General features: G+C 51.9%; 6 protein-coding genes across 6 annotated transcripts; 2 read left to right on the plus strand and 4 right to left on the minus strand.

Moving 5' to 3' along the window:
• Positions 1 to 2,037: 2,037 nt before the first annotated feature.
• On the minus strand, positions 2,038 to 4,838 carry L3040_009551 (uncharacterized protein; the record flags this gene model as incomplete). The annotated part of the gene is made up of 3 exons (XM_007293330.2): positions 2,038 to 4,132; positions 4,185 to 4,684; positions 4,737 to 4,838. 3 exons carry the CDS (start codon positions 4,836 to 4,838, stop codon positions 2,038 to 2,040), a joined length of 2,697 nt encoding a protein of 898 aa, XP_007293392.2.
• A 1,274-nt stretch (positions 4,839 to 6,112) lies between these two features.
• On the minus strand, positions 6,113 to 8,901 carry L3040_009552 (uncharacterized protein; the record flags this gene model as incomplete). Its single annotated transcript, XM_066156007.1, has 3 exons — positions 6,113 to 6,199; positions 6,349 to 6,405; positions 6,469 to 8,901. The coding sequence occupies 3 exons, from the start codon at positions 8,899 to 8,901 to the stop codon at positions 6,113 to 6,115; spliced, it is 2,577 nt and encodes an 858-aa protein (XP_066010275.1).
• Positions 8,902 to 9,707: 806 nt separating this feature from the next.
• L3040_009553 (uncharacterized protein) lies at positions 9,708 to 12,035 on the plus strand (the record flags this gene model as incomplete). Its single annotated transcript, XM_007293329.1, has 1 exon — positions 9,708 to 12,035. One exon carries the CDS (start codon positions 9,708 to 9,710, stop codon positions 12,033 to 12,035), a length of 2,328 nt encoding a protein of 775 aa, XP_007293391.1.
• A 2,158-nt stretch (positions 12,036 to 14,193) lies between these two features.
• L3040_009554 (uncharacterized protein) lies at positions 14,194 to 15,519 on the minus strand (the record flags this gene model as incomplete). The annotated part of the gene is made up of 3 exons (XM_007293328.2): positions 14,194 to 14,878; positions 14,932 to 15,107; positions 15,166 to 15,519. 3 exons carry the CDS (start codon positions 15,517 to 15,519, stop codon positions 14,194 to 14,196), a joined length of 1,215 nt encoding a protein of 404 aa, XP_007293390.2.
• A 920-nt stretch (positions 15,520 to 16,439) lies between these two features.
• On the plus strand, positions 16,440 to 18,212 carry L3040_009555 (uncharacterized protein; the record flags this gene model as incomplete). Its single annotated transcript, XM_007293327.1, has 2 exons — positions 16,440 to 16,577; positions 16,683 to 18,212. 2 exons carry the CDS (start codon positions 16,440 to 16,442, stop codon positions 18,210 to 18,212), a joined length of 1,668 nt encoding a protein of 555 aa, XP_007293389.1.
• Positions 18,213 to 18,612: 400 nt separating this feature from the next.
• L3040_009556 (uncharacterized protein) lies at positions 18,613 to 19,788 on the minus strand (the record flags this gene model as incomplete). The annotated part of the gene is made up of 1 exon (XM_007293326.1): positions 18,613 to 19,788. The coding sequence occupies one exon, from the start codon at positions 19,786 to 19,788 to the stop codon at positions 18,613 to 18,615; it is 1,176 nt and encodes a 391-aa protein (XP_007293388.1).
• Positions 19,789 to 20,477: the final 689 nt, after the last annotated feature.

Raw genomic sequence — 20,477 nt, forward strand, 5'->3', positions numbered from 1 at the left:
CTCCTGGGACCCGCCCCCCCCCTCACCCTTCTCAAATAACCCTCAGCCCTCTCCTTTCATGCATTTCACCTATTGCGCTCTCCAGCGACGCAAAAGGATACTCTCCCTTGTTCCGCCGCCCAGCCTCAATCAAATTCAGCTCAGAGGAAAGCTGTCGCTTCCTTCCGTTTTCTCAATACGCCCCAAATCCGCTTTGCCAACTAATCTTGCCGCTGCTCCAAAGCTCCTCTCTCGCATAACCCTCTCACCGAGCCTTTCATTCCCGCCTTATTTGATCCTGGTTTCCGTGCGGCCATCTACTGTTGTCGGCATCTAGAGCTGAAGCTCAGAGTCAGAGCGCTGCTTGACGTGCCTGTTGCGCTCATAAGATAAGCTGTAGTCGGCCGAGCCGGCCGGCCCGGCCCGAGCTCGCAGACGCGGAGTTGGGGGCTTGAAGCATGGGTCCTTACACGCTACCATGAATGTGGAGGAAATCCCACGTCTCTGCCACAGGACGCTGGAGCCGAGGAGACGTACCGCTACATCGCTCCTTCACCGGAGCACACTGAAGAAGCAGACGGTACAGGAATAGACGCCGCGTCGCTCCGTGACCTGCAAAGTCGCGTCCGCCATCGACGACCGACCGCTTCGGAGCTGTGCGAGAAGGAAACCAAAACCAGAACCAGACTGCGCCTCTCCCGGATCGTGGCGGCAGTGGAATGAAATGCTGCCGCACGCAGCCACGGAAGAACACCACGTTGCCCGGCAGGAAGCTCGACTTCAGATCCAGATCCAGATCCAGATCCAGATCCAGATCCACTTCGGCGGGCAGGCAGGCACCGCTAGCTCGCCTCCCGTGAACGACGCGCCGGTGCAGGTTGATGGCCACTCGGCTATCCTTCAGATCGCCCCTATCGCGGTGATTCACCACCTACCTATACGTTGCGCAGGGCCGACAGGCCGAAGACGCTATAGTTTCACACGAACGCAACAGCTTCCAAGCCGGTATCTATCTCACCACGCCACATTCTCTTATCTCTGTGTCTACTTGACTCCGGTACATAATCCCTCCGTCTCCCAGGCCGGCCGGATCGAGCGCGTCGAACTACTTCGTACAGACTCTCATCGCGTGCTGCACAGGTGCCATGGGTCGGCGAGGAATCCCATTCTGTCATTCGGTCGGCTGAAATCGCCGAGCGCCTGCCTGCCTGGCTGGCTCGCTCATATGTACATATCCTTCTTTCTTTCTTTCTTCTTCTTTGATTGTTATTTACATGTTACTTATATACTCCTTTCGTTTCGTTCCCATCTTTACCAATAACGACGATAATAAAAAAAACATTTCGAAGTAGGAGGGGGGGGGGGAAAAAGGTATTAAGCAAAGCGGATCAGAGGAAATGAAAGCATCACATTAAACAAGATGAAGAAGAGAAAGAGGAAGAAAAAGAAGGAGAAGAAGCTTTCGAATTACACATGTATAAAAAAAGAGGAAAATGCAAAAGTCGAGTCCATCCGCTCCCAAATTACGACATGATCAAATGGAAATCAAGGATCAAATGAATCCAAGAATGATATCATGAAGAGAAACCGGGAAAAAAAATTGAAACATTCAATGGGGTATCGTTCCTTTCCGGTTGTTTCCGCTTCCACGCATGCACCCAAAGGCGCCCTGATATCAGCACCATGCCTTATCCCCCCCCTTACGCCCAAAGGAGCCCGTGAAGTTGACCACCCCACACCAGACCGGCCCGTCCCATACCATCGCTTCGCTTCGCAAAATACATACATAATTCCGTTCCAATCCCATCCCATATCTGCATCCCGCATCGCGATGATGGTAAATTAATCCCTTGCCGCCCCCGCGCCCTCAATCCTCATCATACCAAAACGCCGTCCTGTGAAAAAACGCCTGCAAGTGACATCGTGAGTCGACCGACTCTTGTTTCGTTCATCGTACACATATCTCCCTCTCCCCCTCTCCGCCCCTGTAATGTTTCCTCTGTCGTTGATGCTATGGGAGTGCAATCGAACGGAAGAAGAGCCAGAAGCAAGTGAAAGCTAAGAAGTCGAAAGCCTCCAGCCCGTCTTCTCCTTCTTCGCATACAGCTCCAGGACAGCATGGATATACACTGTAGCCTGCCCAACTGTGGTCCACGGCCCCAAAGCCTCAGGCGCACCCAGCTCAGCAAGCACGAAGCGGGACTTGCGCGCCTCCTTCCAATTCTGATCAAGTTCCAAAAAGTTCTTTGTCATGCCCCCGATAAACGTCAAATCGGCAGCGTACTTCTGCGGATTCCTCTGCAAGTTCTCGGTGTAGGCGCGGCCAATCTCTTGCTTCAGGATAGCACCAAGCTGCAAATTAAGCGCGTGTAGAATTGGATGCTTCTCTAGCGTGCTGCGCTCCAGGAGGGTCCAGAGTCCGACGTTCGACTCCCACATCGTAAAATTGCGGCCTTTGTTCAGACGATCCGTGAGCGCGAATAGTTCCATGTACCGGGTGACGCACTCGATACCGACAGCATATCCATGCTTGCGATCTTCTTCGGTAACGGAAACTGGGCCTCCTGGGAGTTTCGTCTGCAGGATCTGATCCATCTTACGCTTAAGATTCCGAGCCTCAACGCCCAATCTTTTGGCATCCTGTTGCTGTCGATCATCACTAGGGTATGATCGAGCATCGCCGCCGCCCACACGAGACGTTTCGGCCGAAGCTGGAGTATTGGTGTTCATGGTCTGTGGGGTGCGAACGCTGCTGTCGGTGGAACCAACTTTGCGCATAGCCACGCTCTTAATAGGTTCTTCCTTCTTTGGCGTAGGCAACAGGTCCTTCTGGCTCTTTGCGGCAGGAGCTGGAGACTTGAAAGTTGTTTCGAGGGGCCTCTTTTCCTTTGAAGCATCAACGCTATCAGACAACTTCGCGCGCTTTGCAGCCGGTTCTGATCGCTCATTGGTGCTGCTCGGTCGCTTATTTGATGTAGAAGCCTTGGCTGAGACAGTTGAAAGGGGCAACTCTGCTTCTTCTGAGGACTCTCTCTTTGATGGCTTCGGTCCGCGTTGAGGGTTCAAGCTTGCCTGACGCTCTCTCTCAAGCCTCAGGTACTCGTTGCTAGGCTTTGGACTGATGCGGAGAATGCGCTGGAGGTTCGTGGCGATGCGTTTCTTGTACTTCATCTTGACAATGAGGCTTGTCTTGACCTCTGGTGCCATTTCCTTCTCTGGTGATGGGCGCAACTTGCTCGATTCTCCCGGGGCCTTCTTTGGAGGGTGTCCCACCTTTGGCGTAACTGTCTTTCGTGCAACACCCGGAACGTTAGGTCGTCGAACTTCTTCGTACCGAGCTCCGACAGTGTCACGAGACGCTCCCGGGGGTGTCTCCTTTGCTGCCTCCTTTTCCTTCGCGGTCTTCTTGGCCTGAATCCGCTCCAGTTCTCGCTCGACCACATCGGGAAGGGTGGGTGAAAGCATCTTCGGGAGAGGCTTGAGCGGCGAGGGAAGCTTCTTGGAGGCTTGAGAGCCGTGGGAAGCTTGAGCAGGTGTGGAGGATCTCAACGGGCTCTTGCCACGAGAATCCTTACCGACCATGGTATCTTGACCATTGTACTTGGCCAGTGCGCTGGGGGTCGAGTTCACTGATCCAGGCTTCTTCGGGTTCACCAACTCCGTGAGATCTTCTGGCAGTGGCCCAAGTCTACCAGGAAGCGGTCTTGGCTTATCCGTTCTGATCTCCTTCGCTTGTGACGACTTGGCGTCAGGGGCGGTCTTGTTAGGGAGCGGCGAGGCGCGGTTCGGCGTAGATGTCGATTGAATGTTCTTTGCGGGCGCCAGCTTCTTCGACTCGGAACTGTCTATCTTGCGTGGATGATGGTTCTGTGACGTGGACGAACTCTTATCATGGTCAATCTTGGCACGCTTCTCAGATTGTCCAGCACCGGACGACTCCAATGGTCGCTTCTTCTGCTCCGACACGGGCTTGACATCGTAGCTCTTACGAAGGGGAGAATTAGGTCGAGGAGGAAGTTGGTGGTTGACGGGTGGCTTGAGATGCGAGAGTGACCTTTGTGATGCGAGGGTATGGTTTGGAGGGCGCTCAGAGGCGTTCGTAGCAGGAGCATTTGTCTTGGTATCAGGACGATTCGAAGATGGCACTGCAAGGCTAGGGAAGGTGCATTAGCCATGCGTTCATGCATAAAAGATTCCAGACTTACTTTGCATTCCCCTTCGGACCCGGCTTCTCCAAGTTGTGTGAATTGACCAATGGCGCGGCAACCCCGTTCAGCTTTACCTCTGGAGCGCCACTTTCGAATGAGGGTAGGCGACTCATAGGCGTACTGCTCGTGGAAGCACTGACATATGTGGCATGGCCGACCTTGGTGTCGCCCGCGGTCGTAGGTGGTGAAGGTAGCTTGGTTCCGTTCTTCTTCGCGTTGGCGTAATCGCGCAAGGAGAACTTCTTGTATACCTTCTGGTCTTTCGTATGACTAGGCGTGGCTGTATTGCTGAGCGCTTGCAGGGCTGCTGGGGACTGACTCTCGATCCGGGCTTGCCAGTCACCCTCCGTCCGAGCCACTCCGCGCCGGGAGGAGGAGATCATGGTCATGTGCTGCAGTTCTCTGACTTCATAGTCCTCGAAGGGCGTGCCCCGGTATTCGTAGATTGGGGTTTCTCTGTAGGGGGTGCTCGTAGGTACCGTGAGTAGATGGGGTTCCTGCGAGGATTTGTGAGCAGAGACGCGGTGACTGTAAGCACGGTGAACGTACGTATGGTAGAGTGCGCTGCTTGAGCTCGGCGATCTGCTTGTTGAGCTGATCCAGCTCTGGGTAGGCGGCGGCAAAGCCTGGCTGGGCTGGCTTGCGCTCCATGATAGGAGGCTGTTATCGGTCAGATGTGGGTAGACAGGGGCCGAGGGCGAGGGCGAGGGCGTCTCGGCCAAAAGCTCTATGTTGGAGCGGGCTGGGAAAACAACTTTGAGATATTGTTTGGTGGGGGGAGAGGGGGGGAAAAGAAGAGGAAAGGAAGAATGGAAGAATGAAAGGTCGCACCTTTTTTTTCCGAGGACGGTGACAATAGTAGTGCGCCGCGTAGTGGGGGTGGTGTTAGCAGGTTCGCATTCACTGGTGGGTGTCGAATCGAGGCTGAAGTCCAAATCGAGGGCTACCTATTCATTGTCGCAAGACGATGCTTCCGGCCCAGAACGCGCAACCGCATAGACGACGCCGACAGCAATTCCAATGGTGTGTATGTTTCCTCGCAAGGCGCATCGACCGCAGATCGCAATGGCTGGCTAGTGATTTCCGGCCGGGCGATTGCGATGGCGTCGTCGTAGCGGTGGTGGTGGTGGTGGTGGTGGTGGTGATAAGTAGTGGAGGTCGTGATGGTCGTGAGGGTGGTTCTTGGGTGCGACGTGTTTTTGTTACCGTCGTCGGGAGGTGAAGTAAAGTGCGTGCAGATGGGATGGCGGAGGCGGAGGTGAAGGCGACGGGAGGGCGAAGGTGAAGTGTGAGACGAACTCTCGTCCCGGGGAGGAACTTACTAGTTTACTAGGGATCAGGATCGTCGTCGCTGGGATGATGACATAGCGTCCCGCCCCAAGGTACAAGCATTTACCATCTACAGACCATCTACAGCTAGGTACCTATATAATCTCTATTCTGATGTTGGGCGCGTAACTAATGTCTAAAAAATCTTCCTCCATCAAAATAAGATAAGATAATGGTCACTCAATCCAGCTCTACTGTATGTACATGAAACAAAACCCACAAGTGATCAATTATCCTGCGGTTATTCATTCAGTCCCGTGATCAATCGTCGTAGATCTGGTCGGATCGAGACCAGCTACCGGTAGCTAGCTGCACAAAGTCGAAAGCTTGATAGCATCCCACTCTCACTCTCACTCTCACTCTCACTCTCACTCTCACTCTCACTCTCACTCTCACTCTCACTCTCACTCTCACTCTCACTCTCACTTCCACACCCACTCCCACTCCCACTCCCACTCCCAGCTCTAATTAGAATTACTGCTATGTACATACATACTACATACACAATCTGCTTGAGCCGCAGCGTAGGTAGCTAAGGTGATTGATCTACTGACTGACCCGGTATCGCCTCAACTCACTTTCCAAGCCTCTTTCAGCTACGAAGTGCTCTCCATCGCCTTCACACGGCATTTCTGTGCGTATTTGGCAGCGCAAGCAAGCAATGCTTCGCGCAACTTTCCCGGCTAGCATCCTGAGGCAACAGCAACATGCCTCCAATCCTGAGCCCGTTGGCTACTACATACAATAAATACACGATGCCCGTGGCGCCGTGCTAATACCATGCATGCTGTTATGTTCAAGAAATGCAATCATCGCATTTCCAAGCCCTTACGAGGCTTCTACCGCACTTTTGGGCGCATGGCCGACAGAAGAAACGTGATTGGCAACTCTGCTTCTCGTTAGCACGTGTCTTACGATATACAGGTTGGATCAGAGAGCATGAGATTCTTACAGTTCCGCGACAGGTGACCCGGTCTAGAGGCTGATATTCGCCACAAACACATGTATGCAAGGACCGCGCCGGAGGTGCTTCTTTCTCGTCCTCATCCATCCGGTCCATATCAACATCTTCTTTCCTCTCGGCTACCTCTCTCGCCGCTATTGCCTTCCTCTCTTCCTCAATGACGCCCAAGCAGTGACGAAGACGGCGCTCATCAAATATTCCTTTGAGAATGAAGTTCTCGGCTTGCTTCATGAATTCCTTTCTCCGAGAGGTTTTCTCTACCAGCCAAGCCTTGTTTGCTTCCACAAAGCGAACAACCACAGTCGCGAGGTACTTATCACTTGTGAGGTGTTCATTGACAACGAAGGAATTCCAACGGTGCATGAAGTCTTTCTCCTCGGGTAAGACATCCTCATCCGTGAAGTCGTTCAAGCCGTCCCGTTGACTCTGATGGAGCCATGCCTCATCTGTTTCGTCATCGCTTTTTGGTAGCTCATCTCCAGGTTTCAAAAGACGTTTAGTGGTAGCCTCGTAGAGCGGCTTACTCGTTGTGGGGGCGTAGAAGACTCTTCGCTGGAAAACTGGCAACTGAGCCTTTGGCTCACAATTTTCAAACCCCATCATATCATCAGTGTCGTTTGACGTATTTGGCGAGCTGTGGCGGGACTCATGTGGCGATGAAGATGACGAGGCATCGGGTGCTTGCGGTTGGAGATGGGGGGGTAGGAGGCTGGGTTGAGACCTGCCATTGCGAGCCTTCACCCAAGATTCATCTCCACCAATATACTTTTCCAGATCAAACAGGCTTACAGGAAGACCCATCTGAATAGTTCTCTGAAGTTCCTGTGGAAACGTCGGAGCAGGCCTATTATTTTTGACCAATTCGATATAGTAGGTCACGAAAGGGGGATCTGGCCGGCGGAGATGAAATTTGAAGGCACCATGGTCGGTGTGAAGATGTAGCCTCAGCTCCTCGAGACTACCATTTCGCGAAAGACAAAAAGGGCAGTTCAGCCCTGAGATTGTCGTCTCTCGCTTGATGCCTGCCTCTGCAGCTTCTGCTCTGCTGAAGCTGTATGTCACTGTGATATCCCCGCTGTCGAGATTCTGTCGCTTTGGTCTCTTCGTGCGAGAAGCTTTTGGTGACCTCCTTTGAGCCATGCTGCTCAGGGTCCTCAAGTTGTATGTTGTGACAGCTGTGCGCCGTCTTGGAACACGGCTGTCTCCGGGACTCTCATGAGCTGTGATATCCTCAGCTTGGCGGGCAATAGGAGATTTGGAAATCTCGGGGCCTGGAAAAGAAGCAGGCATACGAGCTGCGGCTATCTTCGTGTTTCTGGATCTGATTTCACTCAGATGACTGGGAGATGCCCATCTAATTTGTATCTCCAAGCTGAACGGGATGGCCTGCTTGATAGTCTTATAGCAAAGTTGTAGATCAAGCTTTGCGTGTTGGTCGGCGTCAGCGAACGGATTTGTCTTGCAATGCAAGTGTGTCTCTTCAGGGCTTATCGTTCCTTGATCAATGAGATCAGATACTAGACCTTGTGCACCCAGGGGAGGCCATGCTTCGTGGGACCCCATCGGTTCCAATTTGATCTGCAGTTGATACTTGTCGGCAAATCCAAATTCGCGGATCGACCGGCCGTTGATGTCCTTCCTTCGGTTGACGTAAAAGTGAGTCGGCGAGAAGATGAATGGCTCTGGAAGGACGACTTCCCTCCTGACCGTTCCATCGTAGCCGATACTGACTCGTAAAGTGCACGCCTTGACATCTTTACAGTTAATCGTCAAGTCTCTACTATCCACATCGCCGGATTTTTTGTCGTTATTAGCGTAAAACATACTAACAAAGCACCTGCACGGAATGTTGGCTTCTTGCCCACGGTCGTCGCTCACTTCCTCGTCATAGCCCGGGTCGATATGGTGGATATCAATTCGCATCGATTCGAAGAAGTTCACCAGAGTCGCGGGCAGAATTCTGTTAATAGAATTCTTACTCGTTATCGGTCGTACTGTGAGCGACCCGGGGACCAGGGGCGAAGGAGCTGTTTTAGGCTTGCCATAGAAATTTGAGGGCTTGATGGCCTCCGGCTTGGAGGACGGAGAAGGAACTCCGTTGCTCTTGTTCGTCACCTGACCAAAGGGCCTCCTCGTAAAATTTTTGTCGTCGTCGTCGTCGTCATGTTTGGCAGAGGTGGTCCTGTTGTCGAAAAGCTTCCTCCGCTTCATTGGCCGTAGGCCGTCTTCTTCGTCCGAAGCCATTGACTCTTCTCGAGATCCAAGTCGAGCCGATGATCTTAAAGCCGAGCCTCTTGATCCCATATTAGTCAAAGAGCGGAGGGCTTTGCGCACATTTCTCTTGAGGTAAGGTCGTCGATTGGGGTTGTTGAGATGATTGTAAACAGAAAGCGCGATGTCTCCCAGACCTTTATCGGACATTTCTCATTATGATGCTAGTCTCGGCAGGGCCTCATTGTGAATCATGAGAATGAATAGTGAGTGAATGCGCTTCAGGCTCTTCAGGCAAGAAAGAATGCCAAGCTAGATTTTGGGGATTTTGGTTATGTTGGTTTTGTTTTGGTTTTGGTTTTTGTTTTTTGGGCGGTGGTGGGTGAACGAATGGAGTGCAGTCAATAACAACGCGTCGGTGTAGGTGTAGGTGTAGGTGTAGGTGGAGGTGGAGGTGGAGGTAGGCCGAGATATTAGGTTATAAGTCATGAAAAAATGTCCGAGTACAAGAAGATGGCACGGGCATTTCGATTTCGATTTTGTTTTTTTCGATTTTGAATTTAAATCCGATGCCGAGTCGCGCTTGTACTCTCTGTGCCTATTGTTGACAACGGCGCCAGAAGACATGGACATGGACACGCCCAGGGTCCAGGGAGGCTGCAGTGCATGGTGAGTGAGCCCCACCTAATTAAGCTACTGGCTAGTCTATATTGGGCATCACGGGTTGCCCACACCCAACTGTACTCCGTAGGCACGGCTATCTGAAAGCCTTGTAGATGACTGAGATCATTCACTTCTTCTCACCTTCAACCCCCCCATCTAAATAAATCTCTCTCCAAACATCGTCCGGCTGCTGCGATAATCTACGAGAAGCGTCGTCGAGGCTTGCACGAACTGTATCGCTCTTCGAATGGAATGGCCCAAAGCTCTTCTCTTCATGAATAATAGCGCAGCGCAGCACAGCAGAGCAAACAACAACAAAAACCACAACCACAACAACATCTGGAGCCGGCGTCATGGGCTCTGCGGGCTGCCGCCGCCGGACATTGCCCAAACCATCCTTCATCCCCTCGCGCACAACTCGAGTCAAGCCCGTGGTATCATATGCCGAGTCATCTTCCGAGGACGAACTCGCACTTGAGGTCGATGACGACGACGATGATTATGACTCCGAGTCAAAGGAAGAGCAAAGCCCGAACCCGAGACGTCGTCCCAGCCTGCGTTCTCGAATCCCTCCTCGAGTCGAACAACCTCCGCGAAGCCAGCAGAAACGCTCCCGTCCCTCCTCCTCCTCCTCCTCATCCCACTCCCAAAGCGGTTTCAAGGATTCATCATCAAGTAGTAGACCGAAGAGGCGCAAGCAGTCGAAGCAAATATCCCCCACGACAATATCATCGATCAATCTGATAGATGGCTCGGGGGTCATCCCGCCGTGGCAAAACCTCCCCTACCACGTTCTGGTGTCGATTTTTCAATATGCCACATACCCTCTCTACGAAGAACACACCTTCCAACCCCTCCCATCTGGACAATGGCTTCTCAATGTTGCTAGACTTTGCCGCAACTTTGCAGAGCCAGCCTTCACCGTCCTATACTATTCTCCCCCTCTGGTTCCCATGGTACAGGCACACAGATTGGTGGACTTGTTGATGGCAGACCCTATACCTATGACATTCAAATACCGGCAGAAGGTTCAATTGCTGCGGATTGATGTTGGTCAAGTCGTAGCATACTCTTTGCCAGGCTGTGGTCACTTGGATCTGTATGGCTTGATCAAGGACCTGCCTCGATTGACCGACCTGGAATTCTACCACCAGAAGGACATGTCACCGTACCGCGCCCTTGATGACAATATCAAGTGGACATATCCAGACTCGGTCTTCGAGGCACTCGAGTATACCGATCCTACCGCTGATCCTATGCGAGGAGATAAGACGAGTTTTGTAAAGCTTAGGAGTTGGCGGTGGTCGTCGAGAATGGGTGGCAAGAAATATTCTATCGAGCAAATACCTCATATCCACTTGAAGCCTACTTTCTCCTCCCTTCAAAAAGTTGCTTTCGTCAATTACCAACTCCCAAGTTTGAAAGGGGAGGAGGAAGACCCCAAGCACGAAGCCGTCCTTGCCCAGGCCCTCAGTAACCTGGCCTCCCTGAAACACCTAGTATTCGAGTCATCGACTCTGATGAATGCGAAGCTCTTGCCCATGCTACCTACCGGCCTTCGCAACCTCGAGCTAATTAATTGCTGGGAAATTGTGGCAGAGGATTTCGCCGCTTTCCTTCTCACCCATGGAAGACAGCTCCGAGTCCTGACACTCAATCACAACCAGTCTTTGAGTATATCATTCCTGCCAATCCTTGGGCCGGCATGCCCAAATTTGCAAGTGTTCCGTATGAACCTGACATATTTCAACATGCATGCCACCTATCGAGATTCCGAACCACAGTACGATAATCTTTTGGAGCCGGATCAGATTCCCACATGGCCATCCACTCTCCAAACAATCGAGCTCACGCAGCTACGCAAATGGGAGATCGTGGCAGCCGAGGCCTTCTTCCAAAGTCTGCTTGACAGTGCCAGCCAGCTGCCCGATCTGCGTTTCCTGACCATCCAAGCCATCTTGAACATCGGCTGGAGAGACCGAGCCTCATTTCGCGACAAATGGGTCGGAGCACTTCAGAGGGTATTCAAGTACTTTCTGAAACCCCCGAAGCCGATCTCAAGCTTGAGAAAGGCAAGTCCAAATCCCTTGGTGGTTCCGGCGGAGGAGGCTGAAGTAGTAGCTGAAAGCAAGCGCTCTTCTCTTCAACTCAGACCATGTATCCCCGATGATCCCAAGATTGATTCTGAAGTTTCTTTTGCAACATCAATCTCGCTTCGTAGAAGTTCGCGAAAGGGTCAAGGAGAGAAAGATCTCAAGGATGAGGAGCCATCGCCACCAGCTCGCCGCTCAACTCGCAGAGCGGCACAGAACCTTCCGTTCGGAATATATGCAGAGTCCTCCGGCTCAAAGCCCAAGATGATTGGAGATAATCCTACGAACCGCCTCTCTCACCTTGAGCGCGAGCTCGGCATCCTCAAAGATACAGCTGGCAAAGACACACTCATCACGTCCGCCTCCGACACTCTTTCAGAAGGCTCCGATAGCGAGAAGGCCAGTAAAAGAGGAGAAGGCAAGAAGAAAGAGGTTGTCCAAGGCTTGTGCGAGATTGTTAATGTGCGTATTGATAACCTGAGGCCGACAGAGACGCAGGTCACGGAGGCGGACTTCCTGGATGAGGAGAGGAGTGGAGACGATGATTGGAATGGGGATGATGATGTTGTGGATGATTATGCGTGGTGATGCTACACTATTGTAAATCATTCCGCTACTTTTGCTATTCTGTTCCTGGCGCTGTTTGGGCGGCGAGGGCAATCAATTGGGGATTGGGAATTGGGAATTAGGAATTGGGAATTGGGAATTGGGAATTGGGAATTGGGAATTGGGAATCGGCATTTTGAACAATCACGGCGCATACGACATGGGGCCCTCTATCGTGTTGGAGGGGAAACTGTGCATAGAGCGGCGGGGCGCGGTGGTGGTGGTGTACATTACATGATACTTTCCCTGTGTCTGCTCCCTGCGATGGAGAGAACAGGTAGGCATCCCACCGCTCCGCTGGGCCGTACATGTTCAGATGTTCAGCAGCTAGCTAGATGGTTGTCAGGAGGTACTGGTTGGTGCCTTTACAAAATTATAAGACGGCGATAATAATATGAAGAGGTTCGAAATACCCTCTTTCTCCTTCTCTAACAGACACTTCTGAGTCAGGGTCTGCGAGCTTGCTTTCTTGTTCTGTCCTGGCTTTTTTTTTAATACCTCTGCGTCGAGTACTCAGACTTTGATTTTGGAATGGCTGGCTGCGTAGCTGACTGACATGTATTGTGTTGTATTGTATCGTATTGTGTGTGTCGTCTTGTACACATTCTTCTATATTGTCTCACATTGCCTTATTATATGACTTACCTACGCACCCACCTACCTAGCTAGCTACTTCCCTCTCTAGCTGTCTGTTTATATCATCTAGCCACGAGCGCTTTCGACTCGGATAGATAGACAGATAGATAGATAGATAGATAGATAGATAGAAAGATAGAAAGATAGACAGACAGACTGCTGCTGCTGCTACATATATATATATATGTATATATCGGCACCGAGGGGGCAAGCGGCTTCATGTCTCTTCGTTTGCGATGCGAGGTAGAAGGGTCAAAGGCAAACAAAAGGCAAGACGAGGCAATCGTCGGCGAGTCTCTGATTGCTTGTTAGATATTTGAAAGCTATACGCCCCCCTTCCCCCCCCCCCCCCCTTTTTTTTTTTTTTTTTTTTTTTTTTTTTTTTTAACCGTTAGAGGGGAAGGGGATCTGGTGGTTGGTGAGAGTGGGTGAGTCGGCTCTGGAATTTTCCCGTGCCGCGGACGATTCTTTATGTATATATATATATGTATGTATGTACCTATGTAGGTATGTATGTATGCATCGATCCAGCTAAGCTTCGCTCCTCCTCACGCTCCTCAATCAAAAACCTTCCTCAATCCAAAACCCTCTTGCACCCCTCCCACATCCCATCGACGGAGTAAAAACTATCTACGTACATGCCGCTAGAGACAGCTAACCAGACCAAGCAGAGCTCGTCTCCAAACAGCACTGACTGACTAACTCACTAACTCACTAACTAACTGATCTAAGCCAGAAACAGCAAATCAAAGCAAAGCAAAGCAAAGCAAAAGCCCAAAGCGAAAAGAAAGGGACATACATACATACATACATACATACATACATACATACATACATACATACATACGGTACATACATACATAAGGTACATACATAACTCCCAACCTAGCAAAACAAAAAGCCGTCAACCAACCAAGACAACCGAGGCCACCTCAGCGCAGCGCAGCTAATCTCAGCTGAAACAAAAGAAACAAAAAAAAAAAAAAAAAAAAAAAAAAAAAAAAAAAAAAAAAAACATACACGTGACGCTACTCACCAAAGTCACCCACCCATTCCTCTTTCCAACAACGGGAACAGCCCGCTGCGTGACACAGAGAGGGGAGATACCGGTACGGGAGGTGAAGGACCGTTAGTTAGCAAACCATCGGGCGGAGATTACAGATCTAGGGTCTAGGGAAGCCTCGACGTCAACCTTGCCTTTTTTGGTTTATTGGAGGCCTTCTTCCCTGGACGGCGTTCGTTTGAGACGAGGTAGCTGGCTAGATGTGATCGATCCATCGGGTTGTGGCTAGCTACGCAGTCAAGTAGTACTAGAGATCTACCGAGGCCGCGGTCGTGGAGAACGAGGGTCTGTCTGGTATTATTACATGTATGTATCCTATCTATCCTGTCTTTATTACTTGTGCAAGATCCTAGCTTTATCGTGTAAAGGCCCGACGATGCCATTAAGGGCTGGAAAGTGGAAGGCAAAAAAAAGAAAGAAAGAAAGAAAGAAAGACGCGAGTTACGAATTGGATAGTGTTGCTGCCTCCTCCTTCGTCTCCTTCTTCTTCTTCAAATGATTACCGACTTCGACTTTGCTATAGATCGCCCCGCCAGAGATCGCAACGACCAAGCCCACGCCGTTAAAGACTCCGATCCTGACGTCGAAGATAACGATCCCGAGCAAGACCGTAAGGATCTGCTTCAGGTTCGCGCAGATGGCCATGGTGAGGGCCCCAGCGACCCTGTTTGTGCCGAAGGAAGAGATGTTGAGGAGGAATGCGATGCCGCTGTTGATGAGCAGCGCAGCCGTCCATCCGGGGGTGAGGGAACCCGCGGCCACGAAATCCCGGAACCCGCTGCCTTCCCCGGTGACGATGGCGTAGGCCAGAGATTGGAGGGCGGCGAGGGGTGAGATGCGGAAGAGGAGCTCGAGCGGCGGGAGGGAGAGGTTGCCTGTCATGAGCCGATTGGAAAGGATGGTCTTCAGGGCGGCGAGGAGGACCCCGGAGATGGTGAGGGTGAAACCCCAGGCGGTGAAGTCGAATTCGCCGTAGGCGACCATGGAGACACCGGTGATGATTGGGATGCAGGATAGATACGTCGGGAGGGAGTAGGTGCGGCCAAAGTAGAGTTTGTAGATGAGGATGGTACAGACTGGGGCCGTTGAACGGACAATTTGATGGAAAGATACGGATACCAAGCCTCTGTGTTGACATATTAGACATGCGACCTCTATGAATCTTCTCGGGGGACTTACAGCGAGACGTTTGATATCGCTATGTTGATAGTGCACAACACCGAGAACGCCACGATCACTCGATTGTCTTGGGTCGACAGAATTGTTGGTTTGATATATCCACGAACCATGAGAATATAACATCCAACGGATGTCATTCCAGTATGGAAAGCAGTCAAGAGGAATGGGCAATTGAACTGGCAAAAAAAAAAAGGTGTCAGTCGCAGCTTCGGACAACCTGATGATCCAACTGACCTCTCCCAGCAGCAACTTGCTGTGAATCGTCAGGGACAAGTTTAAGAGTAGGTATGTCCCAAGGTAGAAGAGCTTCGTACGCAGAGGAATTGTGTATTCCAGAGGAGCCGCTTTCGACGCGAGATCTAAATCCGATTTCTGTGCCTCGAGATCCGTCTCATGGAACAGTAATGTTTCTTTTGGATCATAGCCAGCCTCAACATCATGCGCATCATAAAAAGCCGTGCCTGAGAGTTGCGACCTGGAGGCTACATCGACCAGCCTTACGTCGAGTGACTCCGAATGTCGCGGAAATTCAGTCTCTAGTCCGATACATGCTGAATCTGAGAAAGCTCTCCTCGCGACGGGATCCATATTTTTGTTGTTGTTGTTGCTGCTGTTGCTGCCGAGCTCTTGGCGGAATCGAGAAGTGGAAATGCAGTGGGAACAGCCGGTCTTACTCAACACTACCCGTGTAAGGCCACGCGTAAAGCTTGATCGTATACTGGAAGCTATCTAGCGACACATATGTACTCGAAGGACTCTTGTGGCTGTGATGCCGCCAGCTCACCAGTTGATAGCGAGCAATTATCAGCGGGTTGGGAAACTTGGGTTGTTCCTTCCAACCTCCAACTCTTGCGGACTTCTCGAGTTGCCAACTGCAGGAGCCGTCTGTTTAAAGTTTTTCTGATCTAAGCTTTGTGCCTGTTCTCGTCAGATTTAGAGCCAATATAGACCGACACTGATTGTCCCTTCGTGTACATGCCAATTAACCGAGCCCAGCACAGTCCGCCATCGAGACAAACAAATAGCTTCATTTCAGCATCAGTCGAGCCGCTCCATGTTTTATACTATACCCTGGAGCTTGCGCAATAGAGAATAAGCTCAGCTCCTTGGCTTCATAGCTACACTCTTGCCAAGAGATGTCCAGTAGAGCTCCAGCGGATTTCGCCTCGGGTTTAGCATTATTGGGATTCGTTGAAGTCTAGAGATCGCTGGAGAGGAAATGATTGACCAAAAGGCCAGGATAGAAAACTCTCAGTCTCTGCCGCTCAAGGTCGATAGAATGAGGCATCCCCGTGGTACTCACCTTAGGAGCTCTCCAGGTAGCCTGCTCTCCGTTCATGTAGAGAAAGGACCTCTTCGAACCCTCGCTAGCATCCGAGGAGATTGCCTCTCACCTCCTTCCCTTTAGATTCCGGGTAAGAACATTCGACACTCGATTTCCGCAGATTCTTCGGGGGTGGGCAATGGCCCCCTCGATTGCTTTTCACGGCCAGGGCGAGCCATTGACAATGAGCAGTTCGAAAGTTATCGATGATGGGATCCCTTCATCAGCTGGCATTCATGGCGGGAAGAGAGCGCGAGAGCTGATTCCTCAGATTGACCACCCGAAAATCACAAAGATCTGTTGTATCGGCGCTGGATACGTTGTAGATACTCCTTGCTTCCACTTCCACTTTCCAAGCTGTGCTGTGCTGTGCTGGGCTGGGCTGGGCTGGGCTGGGCTGGCGCGTCGAAGCTGACAGTGCGAGCAGGGAGGCCCAACATGTTCGGTGATTGCGAACAAGAATCCAGATATCAGAGTCACAATCGTAGATCTCAGCGTCGAACGTATTGAAGCATGGCAATCCAACGACCTTCCCATCCACGAACCGGACTTGATGGAAGTTGTGCAATCAGCTCGCGACAACCACGAAGGTAGACCCGCGAACCTCTTCTTCTCCACGGATATCGATACTGCCATCATAGACGCCGATTGCATCTTCGTCAGTGTCAACACACCAACAAAGAGCCTTGGGAGGGGCAAGGGAAGAGCACCCGAGATGTCATGGTTCGAGTCTGCTATTCGGAGAATCGCCGACGTAGCAGCATCAGACAAGATCATCGTCGAGAAATCCACGGTTCCCGTCCGGACGGCAGACAACATGCGCGAGATCCTCATGGCAAACTGCAGACCGGGCGTGAAATTCGAGATCCTCTCCAATCCGGAGTTTCTGGCCGAGGGAACCGCCATCAAGAACCTGCTCGAGCCAGATCGCATCCTCGTCGGTTCCCTATCCACCGAAGCAGGAATCCGGGCTGCTGCTTCGCTGGTCGACGTCTACGCGGCCTGGGTCCCGAGGGAGAAGATCATCACTACCAGCCTCTGGTCATCCGAGCTGGCCAAACTCGCTGCCAATTGCCTCCTCGCACAGCGAATCAGCAGTATCAACGCCCTCAGTGCAATCTGCGAGCAGACAGGAGCCAACGTCTCCGAAGTCTCCAGAGCATGCGGTCTGGACGCTCGGATCGGCCCCAAGATGTTGTCCGCCTCTGCTGGCTACGGCGGTTCCTGCTTCAAGAAAGACATCCTCAGCATGTCGTACATCGCCGAGGCTCTCCACCTCCCTGAGGTAGCGGCATACTGGAAGTCGATCAACGACATCAACGAGTACCAAAAGGATCGCTTCGCACGCCGCATCGTGGCATGCCTGCACCACTCTCTCGCGAACAAGAAGATCGCCGTCTTCGGCTTTGCGTTCAAGAAAGACACCGGCGACGTGAGAGAGAGCGCGGCGATCAGCATCTGCCACCATCTCATGATGGAGGGCGCAGATATCGGAATCTACGACCCCCAGGCTCCGGAAGAGAACATCCGCCACGAGCTCGAGGCCTCCTGTGACGACCCCCGAATCGTTAGAGAGCGGGTGAAGGTCTACCAGACGCCGTACGAGGCATCTCAGGACGCTCACGCGGTCGTGATCGTGACCGAGTGGGACGAGTTCGGCAACAGAACGTCGGCGGCGCCAGAGAGGAGTGTGGCGGTCAGTACTCCGCCCGCTACGCCTCGAAGGGGCACGTCTGAGACCGAGAAGGCGTTCTCTGTCAGCCTAGAGCTGGAGCCGGCGGCTCTGAAGGCCAAGGTCGATTGGGAGAAGGTTGCCCGCGGTATGCGGAAACCCATGTACGTCTTTGACGGGAGGAATATGGTTGAGCCTCGGAGCCTCGAGGACCTGGGATTCCAGGTCGAGGGTATTGGGATGGCTGGCAGAGGGCGCAGGGTTGTCGTCGATTTGGACTCGTAGCTGATCTGGGACGGGAACGGAAAAGCTTGGGATACCGGTAGCTGGTTCACTCGCAGCGTCTGCTTGATAAGTATTGGCGAGGGTGTCGGTTACAGATAATGCCGATTTTCCTCGGATTCATCTAGCTTCTCGAATATTCACGAGACGCGCCTTTTGAGCAAAAGATCAATGATTCATGTTTCTTTTTAGCTTACACTGATAGCAACCTGGTAGATGGACCAGAGGCGGAAAGGGCAAGGTAAAAAAGAGAATAAGTAACAGCTGAGGAATGGTGAATTATACATCTTACGTATAACGCCCCATCTGCTTACTTTATCAACATGTATCTTACTGTAGAGAAACAAAGACCCCGAATCAAAGCCACCGCCCGTATCTAGTATACGTATCCCATAACCCTATGTCAAGGATCTTCGTCGTCCTCCTCCTCCTGCTCCACCACCTCTTCGATCCCGATACTCCTACAAAACGCACCCCACTCCCCGGTCTGGACGCTGTCGAATTCCACACCGCCCAACAATCTCGAAGCCTCGAACCTCGCCCTCGCCTCACAGTCCACAATCCCAAAAACTAGGCTGCCATCCGGGAGATCTTTGTCCAGTGGTAGGGAGTTTGGTCCGAGAGACGGGAACTGCAGACACGGCAAGACAAACTTCAGCGCCTCGCCTTCTAACCCCCAAAAGTGCCTTGCTCGCTCCACGGAGACGGTGGAGAGCGCGTAGTTCATAGTTGCAGGCACGTCCCCGAAACACGCTTCTTTCGCGTACAGAAAGTCCATGCGCTCCGTCTTGGTAGTCGTATTCTCAACGAGGTGGAGAATGTCGGCTGGGGAGAGCTTCATGATGTCGCGCACGAGTCGGCGATACTCACTGCCTTCGCCCCAGGCGATTTTAGCCAGGGCACGGGGCGGCAGGGAGTGCAGGTAGTGCTCCTGTACAATGGAGTTGGAGGGGTAGAGGTCGGATTCCACCAGCTGCTCTACATGGGCGAGGAACTCGGAGAGCTGGATGTGCTCCACTGTGCTGTACGTGCGGAGGAGTCTGTGGCGAGGGTCGTCGAAGGAGGCGGGGGATGGCGGGTAGGGCGAGTATTGCGTGTAGGTGCGGGAATGGAAGAGCGTGGTGTACGTCCAGTGGTGGTATATGGCTCTCCGCAACCTTTCTTTCTCGTGCCTATGTAGCAAGCGACGATTGTCGGAGCCTATTCTCCACCGCAGACGAGGGTAGAGTTCTGTCCAGCGGTCTGCGATTTTGCCATAGTGAATCATCTTCTTCATCTGTTCGAGGGTGAGTTTTGTAGTGGGTGTAACTGATGTTATGCGTGAGAGAAGTGTATCGATGCGGATTTCGGTGCCAATGGGTTTGCGAGTTTTGTCGGGCTCGTTGGAGAGGACGAGCTTGAGGAGGGAGGGGAGAGGAGAGAAAGAATTGTGTAGGCCTTGGGTGAGGAGATGCATGCGTCGGCCATGGAAGGCGCGGTGGGTTCTTCGACATGTACGAGCGAGGGCAAGGAGGTCGGCCAGCTCGGATTCGTCGTAGATCTTTTGCAAGATCTCGGTGGAGAGTTTGGTGATGGACATGGTGGATCAGCGCTTGGTGTTGGATTGTGTTTTGGGGCGATTGTTTTGTTCTATCTGTCTGTCAGAAAGATACTTTTGGCAGGATTTTTATGCAGATGGATGGGAGGGGAGAAATACTCTTTCTTTCTATATCTGCATAGACAGCTTCTCACTCCTTCCCTCGTACAGTCTGATCAACGTATTTGACAGCCTCCTCTCTTCAACCGCAACAAACACACCCTCTGCACCAAATACTCTCAAACAGAAATAAAAATATGTCGATGATATATCGACCAGCACGCGCAAAGAGCGTGGACCGCGGTGGAAGCTGTAATATACAGCCACCAACGGCAGGGGAGCCAGGTAACCTAACTCCCAGACACCCCTTCGTTGGGGCGATGGAGGGATCTGGAGCTGAAGACATCTTGCGACATTCTGCTGCTCGAGGGAGCCAGTCGCGGGCGACTGGTTAGTGGTGATTGAAGCATGATTGATGTTGTGCTGGTAGAGAGGAAGGGAAAGGAAAGACGAGGTTGGGTGAGTCGTGGACCCACTTTCATTTAGGAACCTGGAACAACGATTCTCCGCCAGCTTATTTACTTTGCATAACGGGGGAGAAACCCAAGTTTTCTTGACGTTCTGCTGCTGTATATTACAATGGATACCTACATGCATCTCTTGATCATGCAGCAAATCGTGATGATCGGCGG

This window comes from Drepanopeziza brunnea (assembly GCF_022702325.1).
Source record: "Drepanopeziza brunnea f. sp. 'multigermtubi' strain 214-2 chromosome Unknown ctg19, whole genome shotgun sequence".
Lineage (NCBI taxonomy): Eukaryota > Fungi > Ascomycota > Leotiomycetes > Helotiales > Drepanopezizaceae > Drepanopeziza > Drepanopeziza brunnea.